This window comes from Camelus bactrianus, chromosome 13, assembly GCF_048773025.1.
Source record: "Camelus bactrianus isolate YW-2024 breed Bactrian camel chromosome 13, ASM4877302v1, whole genome shotgun sequence".
NCBI lineage: Eukaryota > Metazoa > Chordata > Mammalia > Artiodactyla > Camelidae > Camelus > Camelus bactrianus.
The window spans coordinates 55,840,724-55,861,240 of record NC_133551.1 but is presented as its reverse complement, the minus strand read 5'-3'; the positions used below and the strand labels follow the sequence as shown (position 1 = coordinate 55,861,240).

General features: G+C 48.0%; 2 protein-coding genes across 2 annotated transcripts in view; one reads left to right on the top strand and one right to left on the bottom strand.

Moving 5' to 3' along the window:
* CSMD2 (CUB and Sushi multiple domains 2) overlaps positions 1-20,517 on the bottom strand; it is a 575,735-nt gene that overhangs the window by 314,978 nt on the left and 240,240 nt on the right. The gene's annotated exons all lie outside the window — the stretch shown is intronic.
* Positions 2,987-3,571, top strand: HMGB4 (high mobility group box 4). Its single transcript, XM_010952130.2, has one exon. The coding sequence runs from the start codon at positions 2,987-2,989 to the stop codon at positions 3,569-3,571; it is 585 nt and encodes a 194-aa protein (XP_010950432.2).

Here is a 20,517-nt window from a genome sequence, read left to right as displayed (position 1 = left end):
CCCCTAGCCCACCACCTGTGTTTGTGAAGTTTTATCGGGGCACAGCTACTCACTGGTTTCTGTGTTGTCTCTGGCTACTTTTGAGCTACAATGGCAGAGCTGAGGACGTGCAACAGAAAATGTGTGGTCTGCGAAGCCTGCAACATTTACTACCTGGCTCTCTGGAGCAGTGCCCCTGCCTAGAGGTCATCTCATGACACAAAGGACGTTAGACGCTTCTTGGCAAGCCATGTGGCCCTGTCCTGCTGCCGCTGCCTGGCAGGCACACTGGCCCCTGCAGACCCCTCGAGGCTGTGTGACTGCCCAGCCCTTGGGCCTCCAGAAGCTCTCCTTTGGATTGATGCCCGCACTTGCTTTACTCACCCACCTCCACGGCTGTTCACAGTGGAAGGTTAGAAACATGGTACACCGGTCAGGAAGCCAGCAGGAGACAGATGGCCACTCAAATTAGAATAACTTGAGGAGTGTTTAATAAAGAGGCTATTTACAAAGGGAAGGACAAGGTATAAGAAAGCCACAAGGGACAGCAGACTCCTCAGAGGCTAGTAAAAGCAGAGCTCTTCCCGCCCTCGGCAGGAGGGGACAAGGAGAGGCAGCGGTTCCTGAATGTGGGAGGAGAGTGTCATTTAGAGAGGACTCCTTAAAAGGAGCCGGGACCTTCAGTCTGGGGATAGAGAGCCAGCTCCAGGCGAGCCCGCGGGGAGGGAGGCAGAGGATGAATGCCTTGACCTCACCTCCCGCCCTCCCTGATGTCCTGTTGGGGTCCCCGTTGGCCAAACTGAAACGGAAGCCTGAGGGCACAGGACCCATTCATGTGGTCCATACCCGTCAGCTTCCCAGGGCTGAGAGCAGGGTGGCGAAGGGCAGGAAGGGGGTCTGGAGGAGCGAACTTCAGACACCAGCACACAGCATCGATTTAGAAAGTCAGGTATATTCACTCCTTTGCAGCTCCCCCAGACAAAGAAGCCCCCCACTTCACCCCTCCAAGTCGGCAGTGTGGCCTAGACACCAGAGGACTGCCATAGCTTTTATCCTACTGTCTTCTCGCCCTACATCTGCTGTGTTCCAGATGGCTCTTGTGGGGTTAAGCTTCCTGGATCCCATCCTCCTGAGAGGAGTGGAAGGCTGTGAACAGAAGCACAGATGAGCTGCTGGGTTTTTCGTGAGTCTGAGCTGAAGCTGATTAACTTATAGGGGCGTTAGGCCAGTTCTTCCTACAACCCATCCGTCTGTCTCAGGAAGCAGCTCTGTCTCACGCATCTTGGCAGCCCAGCTCAAGTCCAACAAACAGATGAGTCAACCTCTGGCCCCTCAAGAGAAAAAACCAGAGCGAAAAAAAGCTACCTAGGCAGAAAAAAAGCATCCCCAGTACAGACTCTGTTACCACTGGCCAGACCTCTCAGCCCCACCACCAGCCCAGACCTCCTGGGCCGGCGTCTGCTCTCTCACAGGCCTCCAAATCCAGCCACAAAACTGCAGCATGTCACCTGGCGGGCCCTTCCTGGCCAGTGGCACACTGATGCCACGACACCCACTTCAGAGGCGAGAAGTCGTAGGCTGACAGGAAGGAAGGGGCTGGCTTGGGCAGCCCGGCCGGCCACCTTGTGGCGAGCTGGGGCTGGAATTCACGGTTGGAGACGCCAGCCAATGTCCATCTTTCTTTTGCACAAGATGGAGGCGGAAATCAGTCTGGGAGCCTTGGGCATGGCCTTGGCAAAAATTCAGAATGTGGCCTAATCTTCGGCAAAGTTTCTTGTGAGGCTCAGCTGCTGTGACCTCACACCCGGCCCCTCGGCCCCCGAGATGGCTGTCCCGTGTGGGCAGGATGAAGGGCAGACTTGAGCCAGAAACGTGGGTCCAAGTCCAGGCGCCAGCCTGCTAGTGGCTGTTTTACCTGAACAGCCTGACTGTCACCTTAGTGATGCTTAGCGTTCTAGTCCTGTAAAAAGGCTCCATCAGCGAGCGCTGAGTCGTAGCAGCTCTGTGACCAAACAAGCCAGTACCTCGCAGCGTCTGAAGGTCAATAAACGACACCTTTATTCTCTTTCCTTTTCTGTCCAGTTGGGAAACTGGTGGAATATTTGCAACTCTTTTATTTTTTGAAAAGCCAGAAGCCAGATGGTTGGAGGGTAGCTGCGGGAGCTTTGTGTTCTTGCCCCAAGAAACAGGGACCCCTGAGATGAGAGTGGGTAGCCTCCCCAAAAGCTGGGGGTTTGATCTTACTTCCAGGGACTCCAGTGCAATCAGTAAAATCTTCGGGTTCTCCTCCCTTCTTCCCCTGCCCCCCAAATTTCTTCAGAGAAATGAGGAGTTCAGACGTATAGCCCAAGTGCTTGGGTTTTAAATTAGACAACTTTGTCCTGACAGGCGCCGAGTCACAGCTGTCATATCCAATTATTTTTAGAGTTACTACTAAACTCTTTGTACAGTGTGAGCTGCCGCTGTTCAAGGCAAACAGAAAGACTTCACGTTTCCTTGTGACAGCCCTGGAACCATCCACCTCCTCACGTTCATTACTTTCAGCCTGTCTTTGGGAGGGATGACGCGGCATCTTGACAGTCGTACGGCGAGGCAGGCAGACCCCGTGGCTCGTTACTACCGCCGAGGGATGGAAAACTCCCCGAACTGAGCAAAGCCCTCTGCCTCCAGGAGGCCAAGGAGAAACACCCCAAGGAAAGTCACTGCTGTGAAGTTTTCTCCAGGTGAACCATCATCTTTCAAGAGTAGCAAAGAGTGACCTCCAAGTCTCCAACCAATGAGAGTCCCTGTATGTAAATGCCTGGAGCAGCCAGCTTGGGAGTGATGTCACAGTCCCCTCTGACCCAACAATGCCACCACCACTGAAAAGGCCAACCCTGACCTGCAGCTCTTACAGAGAGAAAAATTCACCACAAGCAGAGCACCTTCTAATTGCTCCTGGAGTGTAGGGACAAAAGTCTCTGCTGTCCAAGTTCCTGAATCCAGGAAAAAAGATGACCTTATGAACATGGGGAAAGAAATCCAGCTAAAACCCAAGGTAAATGTCTCTTCTTACATCCACTTTTTGCTGAATTACAGAAGCAAGTTCAAGGAGCAGCAGCCAAATGCCTGTGTTGGCTTTAAAGAGTTCTCTAGGAGGTGCTCGGAACAGTGGAGGGCCATCTCAAAGCACGAGAAGGCCAAGTACGAAGCCCTGGCCAAGCTCGACAAAGCCCGGTACCAGGAAGAGATGATGAATTACGGTGGCAGGAGGAAGAAAAGGAGAAAGCGGGACCCCCGGGCACCCAGACGGCCTCCATCGTCCTTCCTACTCTTTTGCCACGACCACTATGCCCAGCTCAAGAGGGAGAATCCAAACTGGTCGGTGGTGCAGGTGGCAAAGGCCTCGGGGAAGATGTGGTCGGCAACGACAGACATTGACAAGCAGCCCTATGAGCAAAGAGCAGCTCTCCTGAGAGCTAAGTACCACGAGGACCTGGGCGTCTACCGTACACAGTTCAGTGCCCGGAAGAAGGGCCTCCAAGGGTCGGCTAAGAACCAGCGCAGAGGGTTCGAACAAACTGAGTCAGACACGGCTGATGAATCCAATTAAAATAAAAATGCCATTCAACTGTTTTGCCTGTCCCTGGTCTCATGTGTGGCGTTCGAGTGGCCACTACTGCCACTTTGGGAGAAAAATGAATGGTGTAGTGGAGGTGAGATCAGGGTTTGGAAACTGATCCTGAGAGGGGCTGGCTTTGGGAGAAGGGGCAACGGCGTCCCAAGGGGTGTGTGTGGTCAGTATTCACCGGGCTGGGCTGGGCCAGGTGGGGTGGGAGTCTCCAGGTGCAAAGCGACTAGGAGTCCTGGAGGTAGGAGCATCCCGGTCCTAAACGGTAATCCAGGTCGGGGGAACCCTACCCAGAGTGAGGCTCACAAACACCAGGAGCGGAGAAGGCTGGACCTCAGGTCACGCTCCCACTGCAGGCCCCAGTAGAGGTTCGGGGACTCAGTGTCTCCAGTAATTCCAGAATGGGTCTTCCAGCAAGGCTTACATACTATTAGTGGACCTCCATGAGACTCCCGTGGTGGTCCCTCTCCTAGCCGAGATGAAGCTCGGGGCTGATTTTACAAAAACAGGCATCTGACTCTGCCCCAAGGGCTGCAACTTGGAGAAAACCCTTTTCTTGACATTTTGGTGGGCATCCACCCAGTCATTTTTCTGTGGATATAAGCATAACACACAGTGGACATTTGCTACCTTTTGGACCACACAGCATCCATTCCTTTTCCTCCTGCTCACAGCACACCAGCTCCATCCTGACCAAGGCTTGAGCAGAAGGAATTCCCTTGGCCACAGTGACAGGGTCAATGATGGGCACGGGACACACGCTGGTCAATCACAGTGGATCTCAGGACTCGTGTAAGGAGGCCTAAGGGAGGAGGCAGCCCTGGGGAAGGGGAGGGGGTGTTGGCAGCCATTTGCCTCATTCTCGGCCCAGAATGTTAGTCCCTTTGGCATCTCAGACTTTTGATTGAAGATGAGCCTACGTGCTTCTTTTTTGTCTGAGACGGTCTGAGTTAGATTTCCTGCCACTTAAAATGAGTCAAAACTGGTAATTTGATATAAATAGAATTGTTCTGTACTGTAACTGTACTTTTCAGGAAACAATATACCGTGGGCAAAATTTCATACCAATCAATATAGATTGATATGGAATATTTTGAAATGGTGCTTGACTTCTGATGTCAAAAAGACGGGGCCAAGATGCAAACTGCTTTTCTGTCACCAGGTTCTGTGTGCAACAGACTTCCCTAATTCCACCTCTAACCCCTATTCCTTGAGGGACTCTCGTCTTTGTAATCTGCTGTTGTTGGAACTTTTACTTTCAGAACAAAAGTAAAAATACATATTTTTGAAAAGTCTTTTAGAACCGGGTGAGCCTTTAGGAGGTGAGAGGTAATATAGTGCAGTGATTTAGAAATTCAGGGTCTAGAATCAGGTAGGCCATTTATGAAGGGCTCCCATGCACCAGACCCTGTGCTGGGCACCAGGAGGACCAACACCGTCTATTGTTAGGTTCCTGCCCCGACGAGAGGAGTGGATGCCGGCATGAACCACAGCACTACAAAGCCTGAGGACAGGGAGGACTACACAAAATGCTGAAGGTGGGAGGGAGTACCACCCACCAAGGCAACTGCTGACGTCTTCTCAGAGGGAGCAGCTTTATCCTCCTCGGCAACCTTGTACGGATGCTGGCAACATTCCGTTCCCCATTCCCCATTCCCCACAGCTGCTCTTCCAACTTGGCTCTGCTTCCCTCCAGCCCAACTTCCACTCTCTTAGGAGACACCCTCATTTTCTGCTTCATTGAGAAAAGAGAGATGACAACAGAGCACTCTCAATCTTCTCCTTCCTCAACGTGTAATCCACAGCCATCTTTCCTCCTGGTCTCACATATCACAGCTAGAACCCTCCTGCCGCCCCTTCCCCTATTTCCCCAGGGCCTCTGCTCCTCACTGGAAAGATGCTGACTCTCCAGCTTCTCTGCTCACACAGGTTAGCTTGGTGTCCCAGCACACGTGGTTCTGATCATTGGCAGGACCTTCTCATTCCTTCGTCTCAGGTTTTTCATCTGTGCAAAGGGGACAACGCCTGCCTCACAGGTTGGTTTAGTGATTAAATGATGTAACACACACAAAAGCATTTGGCACACTCCTTAGCACATAAGAGGTACTGTGGTGGATCCTCTAGGGTGACTGTCCCCTGGTGTCCCCCTCCTGGTGTTCACACATTTATACGATCCCCTCCTGTGAAATGTGGGCAGCATCTGTGATCTCCTTTGAACCAAAAGAATAGGGCAGGGGAGATGGGATGTGACTTCTGTGATTATGTCATGATGTATAAAACTCTGTCGTGCTAGTCGATTGGCTCCAGAGATCATCCTTGCTGGTTGGATGAATTAAGTGGCCAGACTGGGGAAGCCCATGTGGCAAGAAATGGTGGGGAATCTCTAGGAGTTGAGGGTGACCTCAGACTAACCGCCAGCAAAAAGCAAGCTCTCGGTCCCACAGACACCAGAAACTAAGTGCTGCAGGAAACACATGAGTGGGACAGTGTGACCTTCCCCAGTCGAGCCTCCAGATGAGAACTCAGCCCTGACCCACGCCTCAACTGTAGCCTTGTGAGACCTCACGCAATGGACCCCGCGAAACTGTGACTAGATTCTGAGCCACAGAAATGGTGAGATAATGAATGTGTGTTTTTTAAACCAACATGTTTGTGATAATTTGCCACAAAGCAACAGATAATTTATACACTATGTAATAAATGCCAGCTTCCTCATAACTCTAAAAGAAACCATCTTCAACCTTATTTCTCCCCTACCTGTTTAATTTTTTTCCCTTTGTTGCCAACATCTTGAAGGTGGAGAACCCCCCCACCCCCCGCCCCGAGTACTAATTAGATCCTGATCTGTATGACTCCGGAGCGGTCCGAGTGGGCTGTGGGCTGTTGTGGGCAGTGGCTGTGTGTTCCACTGCAGTCCTCTCTGGGAAGAGGGCTCCCACACAGCTGGGCCCCAGCCCTCCTGCCACCCTTCTCTGGTTTCCTGCGTGATTATGTGAATGTGGGTGGCCAGTCAGAGTTTTGACAACAGTTTGCAGTGCCCCTGCTGAAAACTAACTCTATTAGTATTCCTTTATGAAAAAGATGACAGGAGGGTGTGAACCTGCTGGCTTCTAATGACAGTAATGTAATGACAGTGAAGGGGAGGGAGAGGAGGAGGAGGAAAAGTTGGGGGAGTCTGGGCCTAAGACAATGGGCGAGGCAAAAAGCAGGCAGATTATCTGGTGTGGGGCCAGCATCCACTGGGGCCGAAACAGCTGGGCTCAGGGGCCCTGCCCTCGGGAAGAAGAAGGCAGTCTTTGGGCCCATCGCTGTCTTGATGAATCACTCCACTTGGAAACTTATCTCCGAGGGCCTTTTCCTGTGGCCATTTATTCATTCATTTATTCAACAAATATTTATGTAAATCTTATGCCGGGAACTGTTCTGGTGCTAGGGATGCAGCAAGGCCCCTAAGCTCTCATACTCCAGTGACAGGGAGAGAGGTAATACATAAGTCAACAAATAAGCAGCCCAGGTCATTTTTTGATACTGTCAAGTGCTCTGAAGAAAATAAACCAGGGTAATGAGATAAACAATGACAAATGGGGTTAAGGGCACTTTAAATGGATGGTCAGAGAAGCTGACATGTGCGTTTAGATTTAAAGAACAAGAAGGACCAGGATGCCAAGGTCTTAGGGAAGAGTTCTTCAAGAAGAAGGACAGCAAGTGCAAAGATCCTGAGGCAGGAGTAGCCCCAGCACATTAGATGGCCAGAAGGGAGGCCAGAATGACTGGAGGTGTGAGTGAGCTGGCGAGATGCAGTCGGAGAGGGACAGGCTTTGGCAAGGCATTTACTTTGAAATCTAAGTGCAGTGAGGAGCCACAGAGGGTTTTTCTGCAGGGGATCCACTTGCTTTATTTCTGCTTCTGCTTAATGGTCATCCTAGAGTCTTCAGAGACTACCAAGTGCCAACAAGGGGAAGCTAGCCCCTCTAAGGTCTGCCAGAGAAAGAGACTAGGCCAGCAAATACCAAACCCACGGCGTTTTTCCCTTCCGGAGGGAGATAATCAGGAGCCTCCACGTGGTCCTCCTTGGAACACAGCTATAAGCTAAAAACCAGCTGTGGAAGCTGTGAAGCTCTCTCCCTGTGATTCATTTTCCCGGGGGTGGGGAGAAGGCAAGGTGAAATATTTCGAACACTTCTTCCTAGGCCTCGTGTTTCCCTGCAGAGCTGTTCCCACTAGACCAGTGGTTCTCAGCTTTGAGCCTGCATTAGAATCACGTTACTAAAACACAGAATGCTGGGCCTTACCCGTGGAGTCTGATTCAATTTTTCTGGGAGTTGGGCCTGTAATTTGTGTTTTGAGACGTTCCCAGGTGATACTGATGCTGCTGGTCCCGGGACCAGGGAGTTCTTTCCCCTCGAGCAGCCCTGGCATTGACTCTGAAGAGGAGGCATAACTTATCTGCCTAGTGACTTCGAGAGGAGGGGCTGACCTGCTTTCCTCTCTCCCCTCACCATTCCCCCTCAACCCCACCTGCAAAGTGTGTTCAGGTCTGCTCTCTCATCAGTTCATCAGTAATAAAGGTGACCGGCTGATCCTCGTCTGTCTGTCTCCTTCATCTGCCAACTGATTCTGAACTTGACAGAGAAATAAGTGTGTGTGTGTGTGTGTGTGTGTGTGTGTACACATACATATATACATACATACATATATATGTATATGTGTATATATTTGTATACACACACACACACACACACACACTTCCCTCAAATCCCATCAGAGAAGTTGATCCCAGTTGCAAACAATTGACTAGCATCTGGGCCACACAGCAGCACTGGGATCTCAGAGTTGATTTCAGCCTCCACTAAAGCATCATCTGAGGACAAAAAGGTCCAGTTTCTGGGCCTCTAAGACTGGGGATGAGGTCCGTGGCCAGGGTGAGGTCATCAGGGTGAAGTCACAAAGCACTGGCACCTTTTTGTCTTGTCATGCACCTCTAATCACACGCCCATAGACAATACCTGCCCTACAGGTGTGCTGGAGAATGAACGAAATGTGTGGGACATCACTGCAAATGGAGTCTGTGTGTAAGAAGCACTCAGGCGAGAGGGGTGCCTGCCCTGGCCTCTAAAGGATGGTTTAAAGAAGGTGAGGGCAACACACGCAGAGGCAGTTCAGGCAGGAGGAAGAGCAGGGCAAAGGCCGAAAGGGGGTCATAGGACCATCCAGGCTGGCCTTGGCCTCTGGGTTAGATTAGTGACATGATGAGCATTCTCATGGGGCATTTCCTTGCAACAGCTCCCCCCACCCATTGCTCCTTTCCAATCCTTCCTCTGCTCTGGCTGGCTGCGTGGCATTTTAAGACTCTCCCCTTCAACAGTGAAAGGTTTCCGGGTGGCCCATCGCCACGGGGTCTGACGTGGCACAACCAGGCTGTCGCTGCCCGGCGAGCTGTGCTGTCGCAACCACCCGGCTTCTGAAATGGCTCCCAGTGAAGCCCGCCTCCTGGTATTCACACCCCTGTGTGATTCCTCCCTTTGAGTGTGGGCTGGACCTAGTGACTTTGTTCTAGTGAACAGAACAGGGCAAAAGTAACCAGGACATCCCTTCAGAAGTGACTTGGCTACATAAAAGACTGTCTCTCTTGCTTGCTTGTTTGCTCAAAGCAAACTGACATGGTGAAAGCTACCCTGTAGAGAGGCCCACACAGCAAGGAATTGAGGGTGGCTTCTGGCCGACGCCCGGCGAGGAACCGAGGCCCTTAGTCAACACAGCCTGCCAGGAACTGAATCCTGCCTGCACCCGTGAGTGAGCCTGGGAGCGGATGGTTCCCCAGCTCCAGTGGACACCTTTGCCACTGCTTTACGACAGGCCCAGCTAAGGCGTACCTGATTCCTGACCTGTAGAAACGAAGGTAACAGATACTGTTTCATGGCACTAAGGTTTGGGGTAATTTGTTACAAACTGAAATAGATAATGAATACAGATTATGGTATCAACAGAGGGAGAGTGTCATGGAAAATACCGTAAAAAGTGAGATGGCTTTGGAACCGGGCAGAGTGCAGAGGCTGGGAGTATTCTGAGGAGCTTGTTAGAGAACCTGGACTTTGAGGTGCTGCCAGGGAGGCTCAAAGGGAGGCAGGGAACCTGTTACTGGGAACTGGAGGAGGGATCCTCGTTATGTAGGGAAGAAAGCTTAGCGACAGTGTCCCCTGCAGTCACGTGGAAGCCCGGACATGTACCTGATAAACTTTCTGATCTCGCTAAGGAGCTGTCCCAGCAGTGTTGGATGTACTGCCTGGTTTCTTTTCACTGCTTACATGAGAAGAGAGAGAAGTTGAGGGAAAGGTGGTTAAATAAAGAAGCCAGCCTTGATAGCTTTTAAAGTTCTCAGTCTCCCAAGACAGCAAAGGATGCTGAAATTAAGAAATGGTTTTCTCCAGGTCCATCCATGTTGCTGCAAATGACATTATTTTATTCTTTTTAATGGCTGAGTAGCATTCCATTGTCACACTAAGTGAAGTAAGCCAGAAAGAGAAAGAAAAATACCATGTGATACCACTTAAATGTGGAATCTTAAAAAACAAAAGAGACAAATGAACTTATTTTCAAAACAGAAACAGACTCATAGACATAGAAAACAAACTTGTGGTTACCAGGGGGTGGGGGGAAAGAGAAGGAGTGGAGGGATAAATTGGGAGTTCGTGATTTGCAGATGCTAGCTATTATATTTAAAATAGATAAACAGCAAGGTCCTATTGTATATCACAGGAAACTGTATCTAATAACTTGTAATAGCCTATAATGAAAAAAAATATGAAAAGGAATATATATATATATATACACACACACACACACACAACTGAATCACTATGTTATACACCAGAAATTAACACAACATTGTAAACCAAGTATACTTCAATTAAAAAAAAATAAAAAACAAAGCAATACAAAACAAAAAGAAATGGCTTTGAGCAGTGTCAAGAAAAGGTGGTCTGGAGATAAAGCTGGGGTGTGACTGTGCAGCCTTTGGTTAAGAACACAGGAAGATTAAAGGATCATAGTATTATTCAGTCACACTTGAAGGTCTTTTAAAGAGATTAGGGTGGGCCTTACAGATCCTCAAGATCAAACAGTAGGGCCTCTGGGAAGCATTAGAAGATTGTCCCTTGGCCATCTTAGTGGAAGCCCAAGGTAGAGAAGAGTCTGGTTCAAAGAAACTTGTGCTTGTGGCTTTTGTGTGATAGACTGAATCACAATGAAAGTTACAGAAATCCCATAAAGTTTCTGGGAAAATTATTGATGAAGAAACACCATCAGCTTGGACTGAAAAAGACAGAGACATTCCAAAATAAAAAGAGGTCATTGGATTCCCAAAATTCTCAGCAGAAAGCAGGCTGAAGAAAAGTCAGCTTCAAACATGCACTTCCTTTCATGAAAAAAAAAAAAATTAGGAAGACTCAGAGGGAGAAACTAAGAGCTCAGAAGGTGGAGTTAAATATGCCCAGATTTTGAAACTAATCAAGAAACTTCTAATGTTTTCCTGGATGGATTTCAGAATTGCAATGGGCCAAGGGCTTTTTTAGGCCTCACATTTCCCTGCCCTCCTTTTGAGTATAGCCATTGTCCTGTGCCTATCCCCACACTGTAGGTGGGGTATGTGGGGGCAGACAACTTGTCCCTCTAGTTTTGCAGAACTAGGGGTCCAGAGTAACAGTGGTCGAGGACCCGTACTTAAGGCACCACACCCAAGAGCCTCATCCACACCTAAACTTGACTGAGATGATGAAATTCTGACTTCAAGCTAATGCTTTCATGGGATGAGACTTCTCAGGACCTTGAGGAGAGGTAATTGTATTTTGCATGCTGAAGGGACATGAATCACTGTGGGCTGGAGGGCAGGCTGTGGTAGGAAGCTTCAGAAAGGACTAAATGATCTTTGTCTCCTGGCTTTCCTGCCTTTGGACAACCTCTCGCCTTGTGTATGGGCTGGACCTAGTGACTTGCTTCTAACAAATAGAATACAGTAAAATTGATGGGCTGCCAGCTCTGAGATTAAGTTGTAAAAGACTGTGACTTCTGTCCTTATCTCTGTCTCAGATTTGCTCAGATGAAGATATCAGCCATGTTGAAAGCTGCCCTTTGGAAAGGAATTGAGGCAGTGGCCAATCAGCAGCCTGGAGGAACTCAGCCCTTCCAACAGCCATGTGAATAAGCTTGGAGCAAACCCTTTTCCCCAGCTGAGCTTTGAGATGATCACAGCCCTGGAAGATTTGTTCATGGCAGCCTTGTGAGAAACTCTAAGCTGGAGAACCCAACTAAGTCACATTCAGATTCCTAACACATAGAAAAATGTGAACTAATAAATATTTCAAGCCAAAAGTTTTGGGGTAATTTGTTACACAGCAATAGATACTTAATACACCTACCCTAAGGTCCTGCTCTACGGTATTTCCTCAAGAAGCACTATACTCTTAACACCCTCCTCAGGGCCCTTGCACATGCTACTAGAGGCTGAACTCATTCTTCCTACCTTTTAGGTCTTGTAAACTTCCACCTGCCAGATAAGACTCAGGTTTAGTGTCCCTTCCTCCAGGAAGCCCTCTTTGTCCCTCCCACCTCCTCTGTGCTCCCATAACACATCACCATTGCATTGCATATCACATCTTAACTGGTGTTCATCTCCTTGACTTGCAACGGAGGGCAAGGGCCCTGCCTTATTTATCCTGGTACCCTTAAACTCTAACACCATGCTCGACATGCAGTAAGATAATACTGGAAAACTTTTACCTATGCACCTATGCCATGCCTGGCACTGTCTGAGGCAATTTACACGTAACACCTTATTTAATAATAAACTCAATGAGGCAGAAACTTTAAACACCCCCATCCTGCAGATGAGGAACTGAGACTCTATGCAAGGTGCTTAGCCTGCTTGCTGGAAAATAAACAATGGACTCCTGAGAAGCACTTTGCTCCCTCTGTCCTGAGCCTGGCTCTGGTCAGTCTCCTCTTCTCAGGAACACGACGCCCAGCAGGGTTGGGCCAGGAGGCCTCCTGAGCACCCAGACACACGATCTGTGCTTGGCTGGTGACATAACATGGAATTTCCAGAGAAATACCTGGCTCCATCCATTGGTGCCTCCGAGGAAGGGCTTGGCTGTCACCCAAAAAATTTGTTGGGCACCAGAAATTACACCTCCAGCTCTCTGCTCACAGCTGTGCCTCGGGCCCACAGGCAGAATAAGCATTTTCCTCCTCTCACACCCTGTTATTACAAACCACGTAAATTCCTCGATACTCATGTTGAAATGAACAGATGTGGCTCTGTATTTTTAATGCATTATCTGCAATTAGCAGCAGTGGGCACGAAAGAACTCTGCAGCCCCTGGGGCTGCCCCTCGCGGATGGATGCAGCTGTGAGTACATTTGCACTGAAGAATCCAGCCGGCTCCTCTGGCCCACGCGGCTCTGGCGAGTGGGTGATGGAAATTCCATTTGCACAGCATTTGCTCTGCCAGGAAGCAGAAAAGGGCTACTGAAGCCTGATGATCACTCCACTGCCGACCTGGCCCCGCTGCCATCCCCGCTATGTTGCCTAAACACCCTGACAGAGTGTCCTCCACGGGGGCCCCAAAGGGCAGACAGCAGAACCAGATGTCATGGGCGATAAAGGTTATCCCAGGATCGGGGTCTGCAATGTGGAGTTAAGGTTTGTGAGGAGATGCGAAGGGGGCAAACTTAAGGGGGTGCCTGCACAGACTTCAGAAAAGAAGGTGCTGGTTGGTGAGAGGTACTGGGTGTGCACCAGCTTTGTCCAAAGGAGGAAGACGCTTTTGGTGATAAATACAACGCTAATAACCAGCGTGTATTTGGCACTTACTTACTATGTTCCAGGCCCTTATACTTGGTACTCTCCAGGCATCATCAGATTTAATTCCATAAGGTAGTTCAATGCCCTTCCCCCTCCCACACCCAACCTCAAACCACAGCCAAAGACCACCAGGAATCCACCAGCAGTTGAACAAAGTTGGGATTACTGCCTTTTGGCAACAAGGGAGAATGCACAGCCCTGGGAACTGTGGGGTGTCTCAGTAAAAGGAGGTTGGAAAAAACTCACTGTAGTAACTAGGCTTGTGTTAGGTGATTTGGGGGAGGGTTCAAAGAAGCAGAAACTCCTTGGATGCTGTCAGGGAGTCAATGTAATTCTATGATTGGGTACTTGATAAGTTTTATCTAGAAGATGAGAGGAATGAAGTAAGACGCCAGTTGTAATTGGTAAAGAAGCAGCCGTCACTCATGTTAGCCAGGATGCAGACAGAGGGGGATGTTGGGTCATTTTTGTCATTTGGTAATGTCCTTGTTTGTGTCCAAGTTCAGACATGATTACGAAGTGGTCTCGTTGTCTAAACCCTTCATGGTCATGGACTGGCCTTGTCTGGGGCTGATGTTCATGTCCAACAGCAGAACACCAAGGCCTAGGTGTGGGGCCAGGCCAGTGTCCAGCAATATGGGTGCCTGCCTGATAGCACCAGGCCAGTGTCTGGCCCTCAGGAGCTGCTCTTCTCTTTCTCAGCAGGCCCTGTAATTGTGCCAGTTGATGGAAATAAAGAAATTGCAGCTCAGAGAGTTGCCAAAACTAAGAATTGGTGCTGTGATTTCAGGGTCACTGAAACTGGAGTGGGTGCTGAGGGACTCTGCAGGGGGGACAGGAGGGGAAGGGGACAATGATGGGAAGCCAGGCTGACCACTAAGGGGACTGGCCATGATGAATGAAACAGAGAAAACATAGGATTTGGAGCCAGAGACTTCCACCTTAGATATCTGTCCCTGCCACTTATTAGCTATGTAGCTCTGGGCAATTTACTGAACATCAGAGATTCAATTTCTTCTTCTACATGGGAATATAAAAATCTGTTTCCCATGATCATTGTGAGAAAAAAAAAAAAAAAGACAGAGTATAAAGTGCCTTTGTAACACCTGGGAACAAAAGATTCCACTCTGAGCACTTCCTGCACTCCGGCCACTGTTCTGAGCATCTCATGTGCACTGACTCATTTAATATAGCAACCCCACAAGGCAGATTCTGTTACAGTCCCAGGTCTGCAGGAGAGACGATGGTGGTACAGAGAGGTTAAGCAACTTTTCTGAGGTCACACAGCTGTTAGGGAGCAGAACTCAGGCATTCTGGCTCCAGCACCCTCACCCTACTGCCTCACAGTAGCTGTTGGGTCTCTGCTCCTTCCCTTCCCTTCCCTTGCTGCAAGGACTTCAACTTCAAGGAGTTGTAATCATATTTTGGTGGTGATTTCATGCTCTGGAACTCCCCGGCCCCAGACTTTTGCTTGTGGAAGGGTCTAAGCTGCTTGCTTGGCTCTGGTTCGGAGAGCACTCGTTTCCTTTTAGAAGGTCAAAACATTCTCGGCGTGCCAGGTAATATAGATTCAGGTCACCGCAGTCGATAGATCAAATAAAACATAGTATTGCCTTATTGGTATTCCTGTGTGTTTCAGTTAGTACTGAAGTCAGAGAAAAACACTGAGAAATGAATGAAAAGTAAAACGGGTGGGTGAGGGTGGGGAGGATGACTCAGCGCTACAGCCAAAGCCCTCTGGTGGCAAGGCTGATGTGTGGGCAGAAGGCTGCTGAGAGGAAATGGGCCCAAAGTGGCCAGTTTCCTTCAATCCTGCCGCAGCAGAAAGCTGTTCAGAGTGGCCGCAGTACCACGGTCCAAGGCTGAGTCAATGCTGATTAGGCCTAACCAGGTGAGTGGGTTTCTAGGTTGTGTCACCAGTTCTGGGAGACTGGGAGGCAAGGACTCCTGGGTCCAGTGACGCCAGTAACCAAGGTCCTTTCTGATCCCTACAATCTGCCTTCCACCACCCCTGGGGGAGGCGAGGTCCATGGTGCCGACTGATCTGTCCCCATTAGAGAGGTGGTTGCTCCCATCTCCTGTACGCGGAGCCTGCGGGGCCTGGCCTCGTCTTCCACTGAGGCTGGAAGGAATGCATGATGTGTCAGAGAAAATAGCAGGAGTTTCAGGTTATTTCTGGTGCCTCCCACACCTTCATGCATTAGTGGTCTTGTGGGATGGCTCCTGGCTTAGAAATCCAAAGGGTTTATCGGATAAATAAATGGGACAAAAAATGCCAGAGAGAAACTCCCCCAGGTAACATGGTCCACTCCCCTTCTCTCTGATCATTCATCAGTACACATGATGGTCCCAGATGGTCACTCCGATCCCTGAGTCTTCCTGACCTTCCAGCTTTAGGGACCAACTGATGGACTTCCAGTCTCTCCATCTCTTGCCTTGAATTATCAAGAGAGAAAATCTGGTTGGCTCAGCTCATTAGTCCAGTGTCAACTTCTTGTCCAATCAGCTAATACCAAGAAAGCAGACGCTTGACTGCAACAAACAGAGCTGCAGGAAGGAGCCCACCCTTCCGTGTAGGCAGCAGGAGGGGCAGCAGGGCCGTCCTGAAAAGAGGGCACTCAACCCAAGGCATCTCTTCTATGTGGCTTTCATGTTTCCATCTTCTCTTTGGTCTCCTTCAGGAGGTAATGAAGAAAACTACTTTTTTTTTTCCTTTTGTCTACCTCCTTGAGCTAAACAGAGTAAGACTGACTAAGGGCCTGGCACTCTGTGAAGAGAACTTGAGAGCAATTTCAGGGTGTCCTCGCCACTACAATGTTGTCTATCTGGCTTTCACCATCTACAAAAGGAAGCTTTGTAAATACCAGAGATCACTGTGATTACTGCGAATCCTCTAAGCAGCTAAATTCCCCAAATTCTCACAGTTGTAATGCCTTGGGATTTAGAGACATAATTAAGAACAGATGAGCCTCAAGAAGGTTGATGACGATGACCTGGGGTTGTACGAAAGAGCAGAGAGAATGTTGATGAGAGTTCCAGGACCTTGTCTTCCCAGGGGCGGTGGAAGGCAGACTGTAGGGGGGTCAGTGGCAGGAAAGACCTTGGTTACTGGTGTCACTGGACCCAGGAGTCCTTGCCTCCCAGTCTCCCAGACCTGGTGATACAACCTAAAAACCCACTCAACCATCCATCCCAGAGACCCCTGCTGGCCTTTATCAGAAGCCAACACGGGCCTCCCCAGAGCTGCTGGGCTGTGGGACACAGCTGCCCCTGACCTCCCCAGCTTGAAGGCAAAGGGCTGAGACGAATCCCTGCAAAGGAGCCATTGTTATGACACAGAACAGCCATCTGGTCCCCCCATTGATCTGACAGCAGAAGCAGGGGCGGAAGGCAGCAGACACGGAGGCCCCGGGAGGACGATGCGATGAAGAGCCCTCATTGATCCGTTTACCTGCCTGCTGGCTGGCCAGACTCTCTGTGTTTAAAAGACAATCATGGAAGGTCAGGGATGGAAGGGCACCTCAGGGAGGCCCTGGGACAGCCCAGGATTGTCACAAATGGGAACAGCAAGCCCCAAAGACACTAGCGAAGTGTGACCTTCCCATTTCAATCGAGGGAGTCTGAGTAGCTCCGGTTGTTTACTGGGCAGTTTTGGGGGGAAAGGGGGGTGTTGTGCTTCGTAGCCCTATGTTTCTGATAGGGAGAAAAGCGAAGAAAATATGTATTTATGTATTTTTGTGGAGTCTGGAGGACTGAATCATTAGCTCTTAGACTAAAAAGAAAACAAAAAGCACACAGTTACCACCAAAGTAGCACTGTGTTGTGCTTAATTCGGAAGCCCCACCACCCCTGCTCGAGGAACACAGACCAGCACAATCAGATTCCAGACAGAGTATACAAGACTGTGGCTTCCATGATGACAGCTTGTGCCAGTGTATCTCTAGCATAAAATTCATCACAAGCCCCTTGTCCTCTAGTCAAGCGGATTCTGGAAAGGCCCTCCCCTACACCTGCCCAATCCAGGGTGCCACGGGCTTTGTGGGAATCTGCCCCTGGGGCCATGGCAGCCTGTGTCATTAACAATCCCACCTGCTTGGGGCCCCTCTGCCTGACTGGTCTGCTCTGGTCTCTGGTCCCACTTTTGCTCCCTCATGGGCTGGGAGCTCTAATCAGAATCACCGCAGTTAGGAGCATTGGCTTTAGAGTGAAAAGAGTTGGCCCTGAATTCTATCTACAGTACTGACCAACTATATGAATTTGGGCGAGTAAACTAACTTCTGCCTATCCCATGTGACAGGTGCAGAGTATCGGAGACCATAAATGAAATAATGAATAGAAAGAACTCAGCACAATGTACCACACATAATATTAATATGTAACATTCATTGAGAGCTTTTGTTAAATCCTGGACAAACTGGTAGTAGGTGATTTGCACAGTCATCTTGTGAAATCCTATTGTCCCAAATTTTTAAAGGAGACATCTGAGGCTTGAATGGTAAAGTGAATTGCCCAAGGTCAACAGCTGGTTAGTGGCTGAGCAAGCACTGACTGTGATCGTGCGGAGACGAAGATTATGATTTATCTCGTTTAATGTGTTAGTACAATGTCTAGTATATAGTAGGCACTCAAAATCTGTGTGTTGGATTAACGCATGGCTCCCAAGTCAGTGCTCCTTTGCATAACTGGGTTGAGAGCTCAGCTTTATCAACCGACTATTTCTGTCTCTCTCTCTCTCTCTCTCTCTTTTATTTATTTATTTTTTTGCCATAGGAGGCACTGAACTGTTCATCTGTGTTTTATTTCTGCCAGCATTTGTATTCTTTTCCCTAGTATGGCTATTACTGAATTTTTAATACATTCAAACCTTCTATCTGAATGGATACCCAATTTCCATACCACCTACTCTTTAAGCAGAGTACTCACAGATTCAGCACTTTGGACAGAGCTAGGATTTTTCAGTTAATATGGAGTCAGTATTGTATTTGCATTTAAAATTATTTATATTAAGTATGTGACCCACATATAAGAAAATACTGCATTCTCCACTTGGAATTCAGTCGTTCTGACTCTCTCTTCCTCCTCATAGTCTATGAGATAAGAAAAGAATGCCATAAAGATTTTATGAGTCCAAGAGAAACATTACTCAAACAGGATTTATTTCAAAGGCATCATTCTGAAACTGTGGCATGTTGTCTAAAAGAGAATCAAAGCTCATATTGGTGGAATATTTATACTCAAAAGAATTCCAAATGTTGCGGAAGATCCTCTTAATGCCTACCAGGTGAGCAACTTCTTCAGTTTGGTTCAAATCAGCAGAAAATTTATAGGGTATGTATTTTCAGCATCTTTGGGCCTGTTCTTGAAACCAGTGATAAGAGACAAGAATATGATCTTTTCCCACTTGCACTAAGACAAGGAGAACGGTAATTACTTGACTGGTACTTTCAGACCTTCATAGTCCGGGACAAAACTGTGTTCACAGTGCCCAGTATGCACCGGGCGCTGTGCTGAACACTGCAAAGAAAACAAGGCACATCTTCTGTCCCCAGGCTACTGTCTGGTTGGGGTGATATACATTCCTCTATGTGGCACACTAGGCGGTGAGATAAGGGTTATGCTAGAAATATGTACAAGAGCTTGCCCACTGGAAGCTTGTTCTAGAATTATGTGGGATGTCTTTCATCCTTTGTCTAGCTGATGGACTCCTATTCATTTTTTAAGAAGCCAAATCAAATGTCTTCTCCTCTGAATCCTTTCCTGACATTCCAAGACAGAATTAGTCTTCCCTCCTTGGGGTTCCCACAAAATCTTGAAGAAAGGGCAAGGGGGGGGTGATAGACACTAAATAAGTAACTATGAATACATATATACACACACATATATTTCTGCAGGGGTAAAGAGCAGGAAATAATGAACTGTCAAGGAAGGGGTGGAGATACTCGAATTGATTCTTGAAAAATGTGGAGAAGGTCATTCCAGATGGAGAACGCAGGAAGGGTAAAGGGCGTGACAGGACGCATGGTTCTGATGTATTTCTATAAAGGCAAGAAGCTTGGAGTGGCTAAAGCAAGCCCACGGGAGTGGTGTGGGGAGCTGATGATAATGCAGAGAAGTGGCAGAAGATGAAACTGCTGCAGTTGGGATGGGGTCAGATTATGAAAATCCTCTGTTAATACGTTAGTTCCTCATCCTGCAGGTGGTAGGAGCTACCAAAACATATTTTAACTCTTACTGATTTTTCTGCACCCAGAAAGTAATAGATGCTTGTTGTAAAACTTAAGAGAATACAAAAGAACATAAAAAATACACTGGTACCCCATTCTGAGCTCATGGTGTTAATATTTTTCTTGTCTTCTTTTTTTTAATGACGATTGTATATATATGTATGTAAAGATTTTAGTTCATACTATTAAGTTTTTAAAATTGAAGTATAGTTGATTTACAATGTTGTGTTAATTTCTGGTGTACAGCATAGTGATTTAGTTGTCCATACATATATATATATATATATTCCTTTTCATATTCTTTTTCATTATAGTCTATTACAAGGTATTGAATAGTTTCCCGTGCCTGTATTCAGTTTTGTATGTTGATTTTTTTCACTAAATATCACATTAAGCATTTTCCAATTTCTCTGAACATTCTTTGAAATTAATTGTTACATGTTTTATCAGCCACATGTATCGCAGTTTATGGAATCACTAATTTTGGACATCTACTGTTTCCTTTTCCCCACTATAATAAATAACACTGCAAGGAACATCCCTGTATATTCCATTTTACAAAAACCTCTATTTTCTCAAGATGAATTCCCAAAAGTGGCATGCACCTTTTACATTTTAATCACTCTGTCCTGTCAAAGTACCTTCCAAAAAGGTTGTGTGCCAATTTATTATGCCACCAACAGGGCATGAGGCTCAAAGAGGTTAAACGACTTGCCTAAGATCAAACAGCTGGTGAGTGGAGGTCTAGAAATCAAATGTGGGCAACTGGAATCCACAGGGCTATGGCAGAACTCTGGTGGAGAGATGGGGGATGGGGTGGCAGAGATAATTGAGTCTGGAGGACT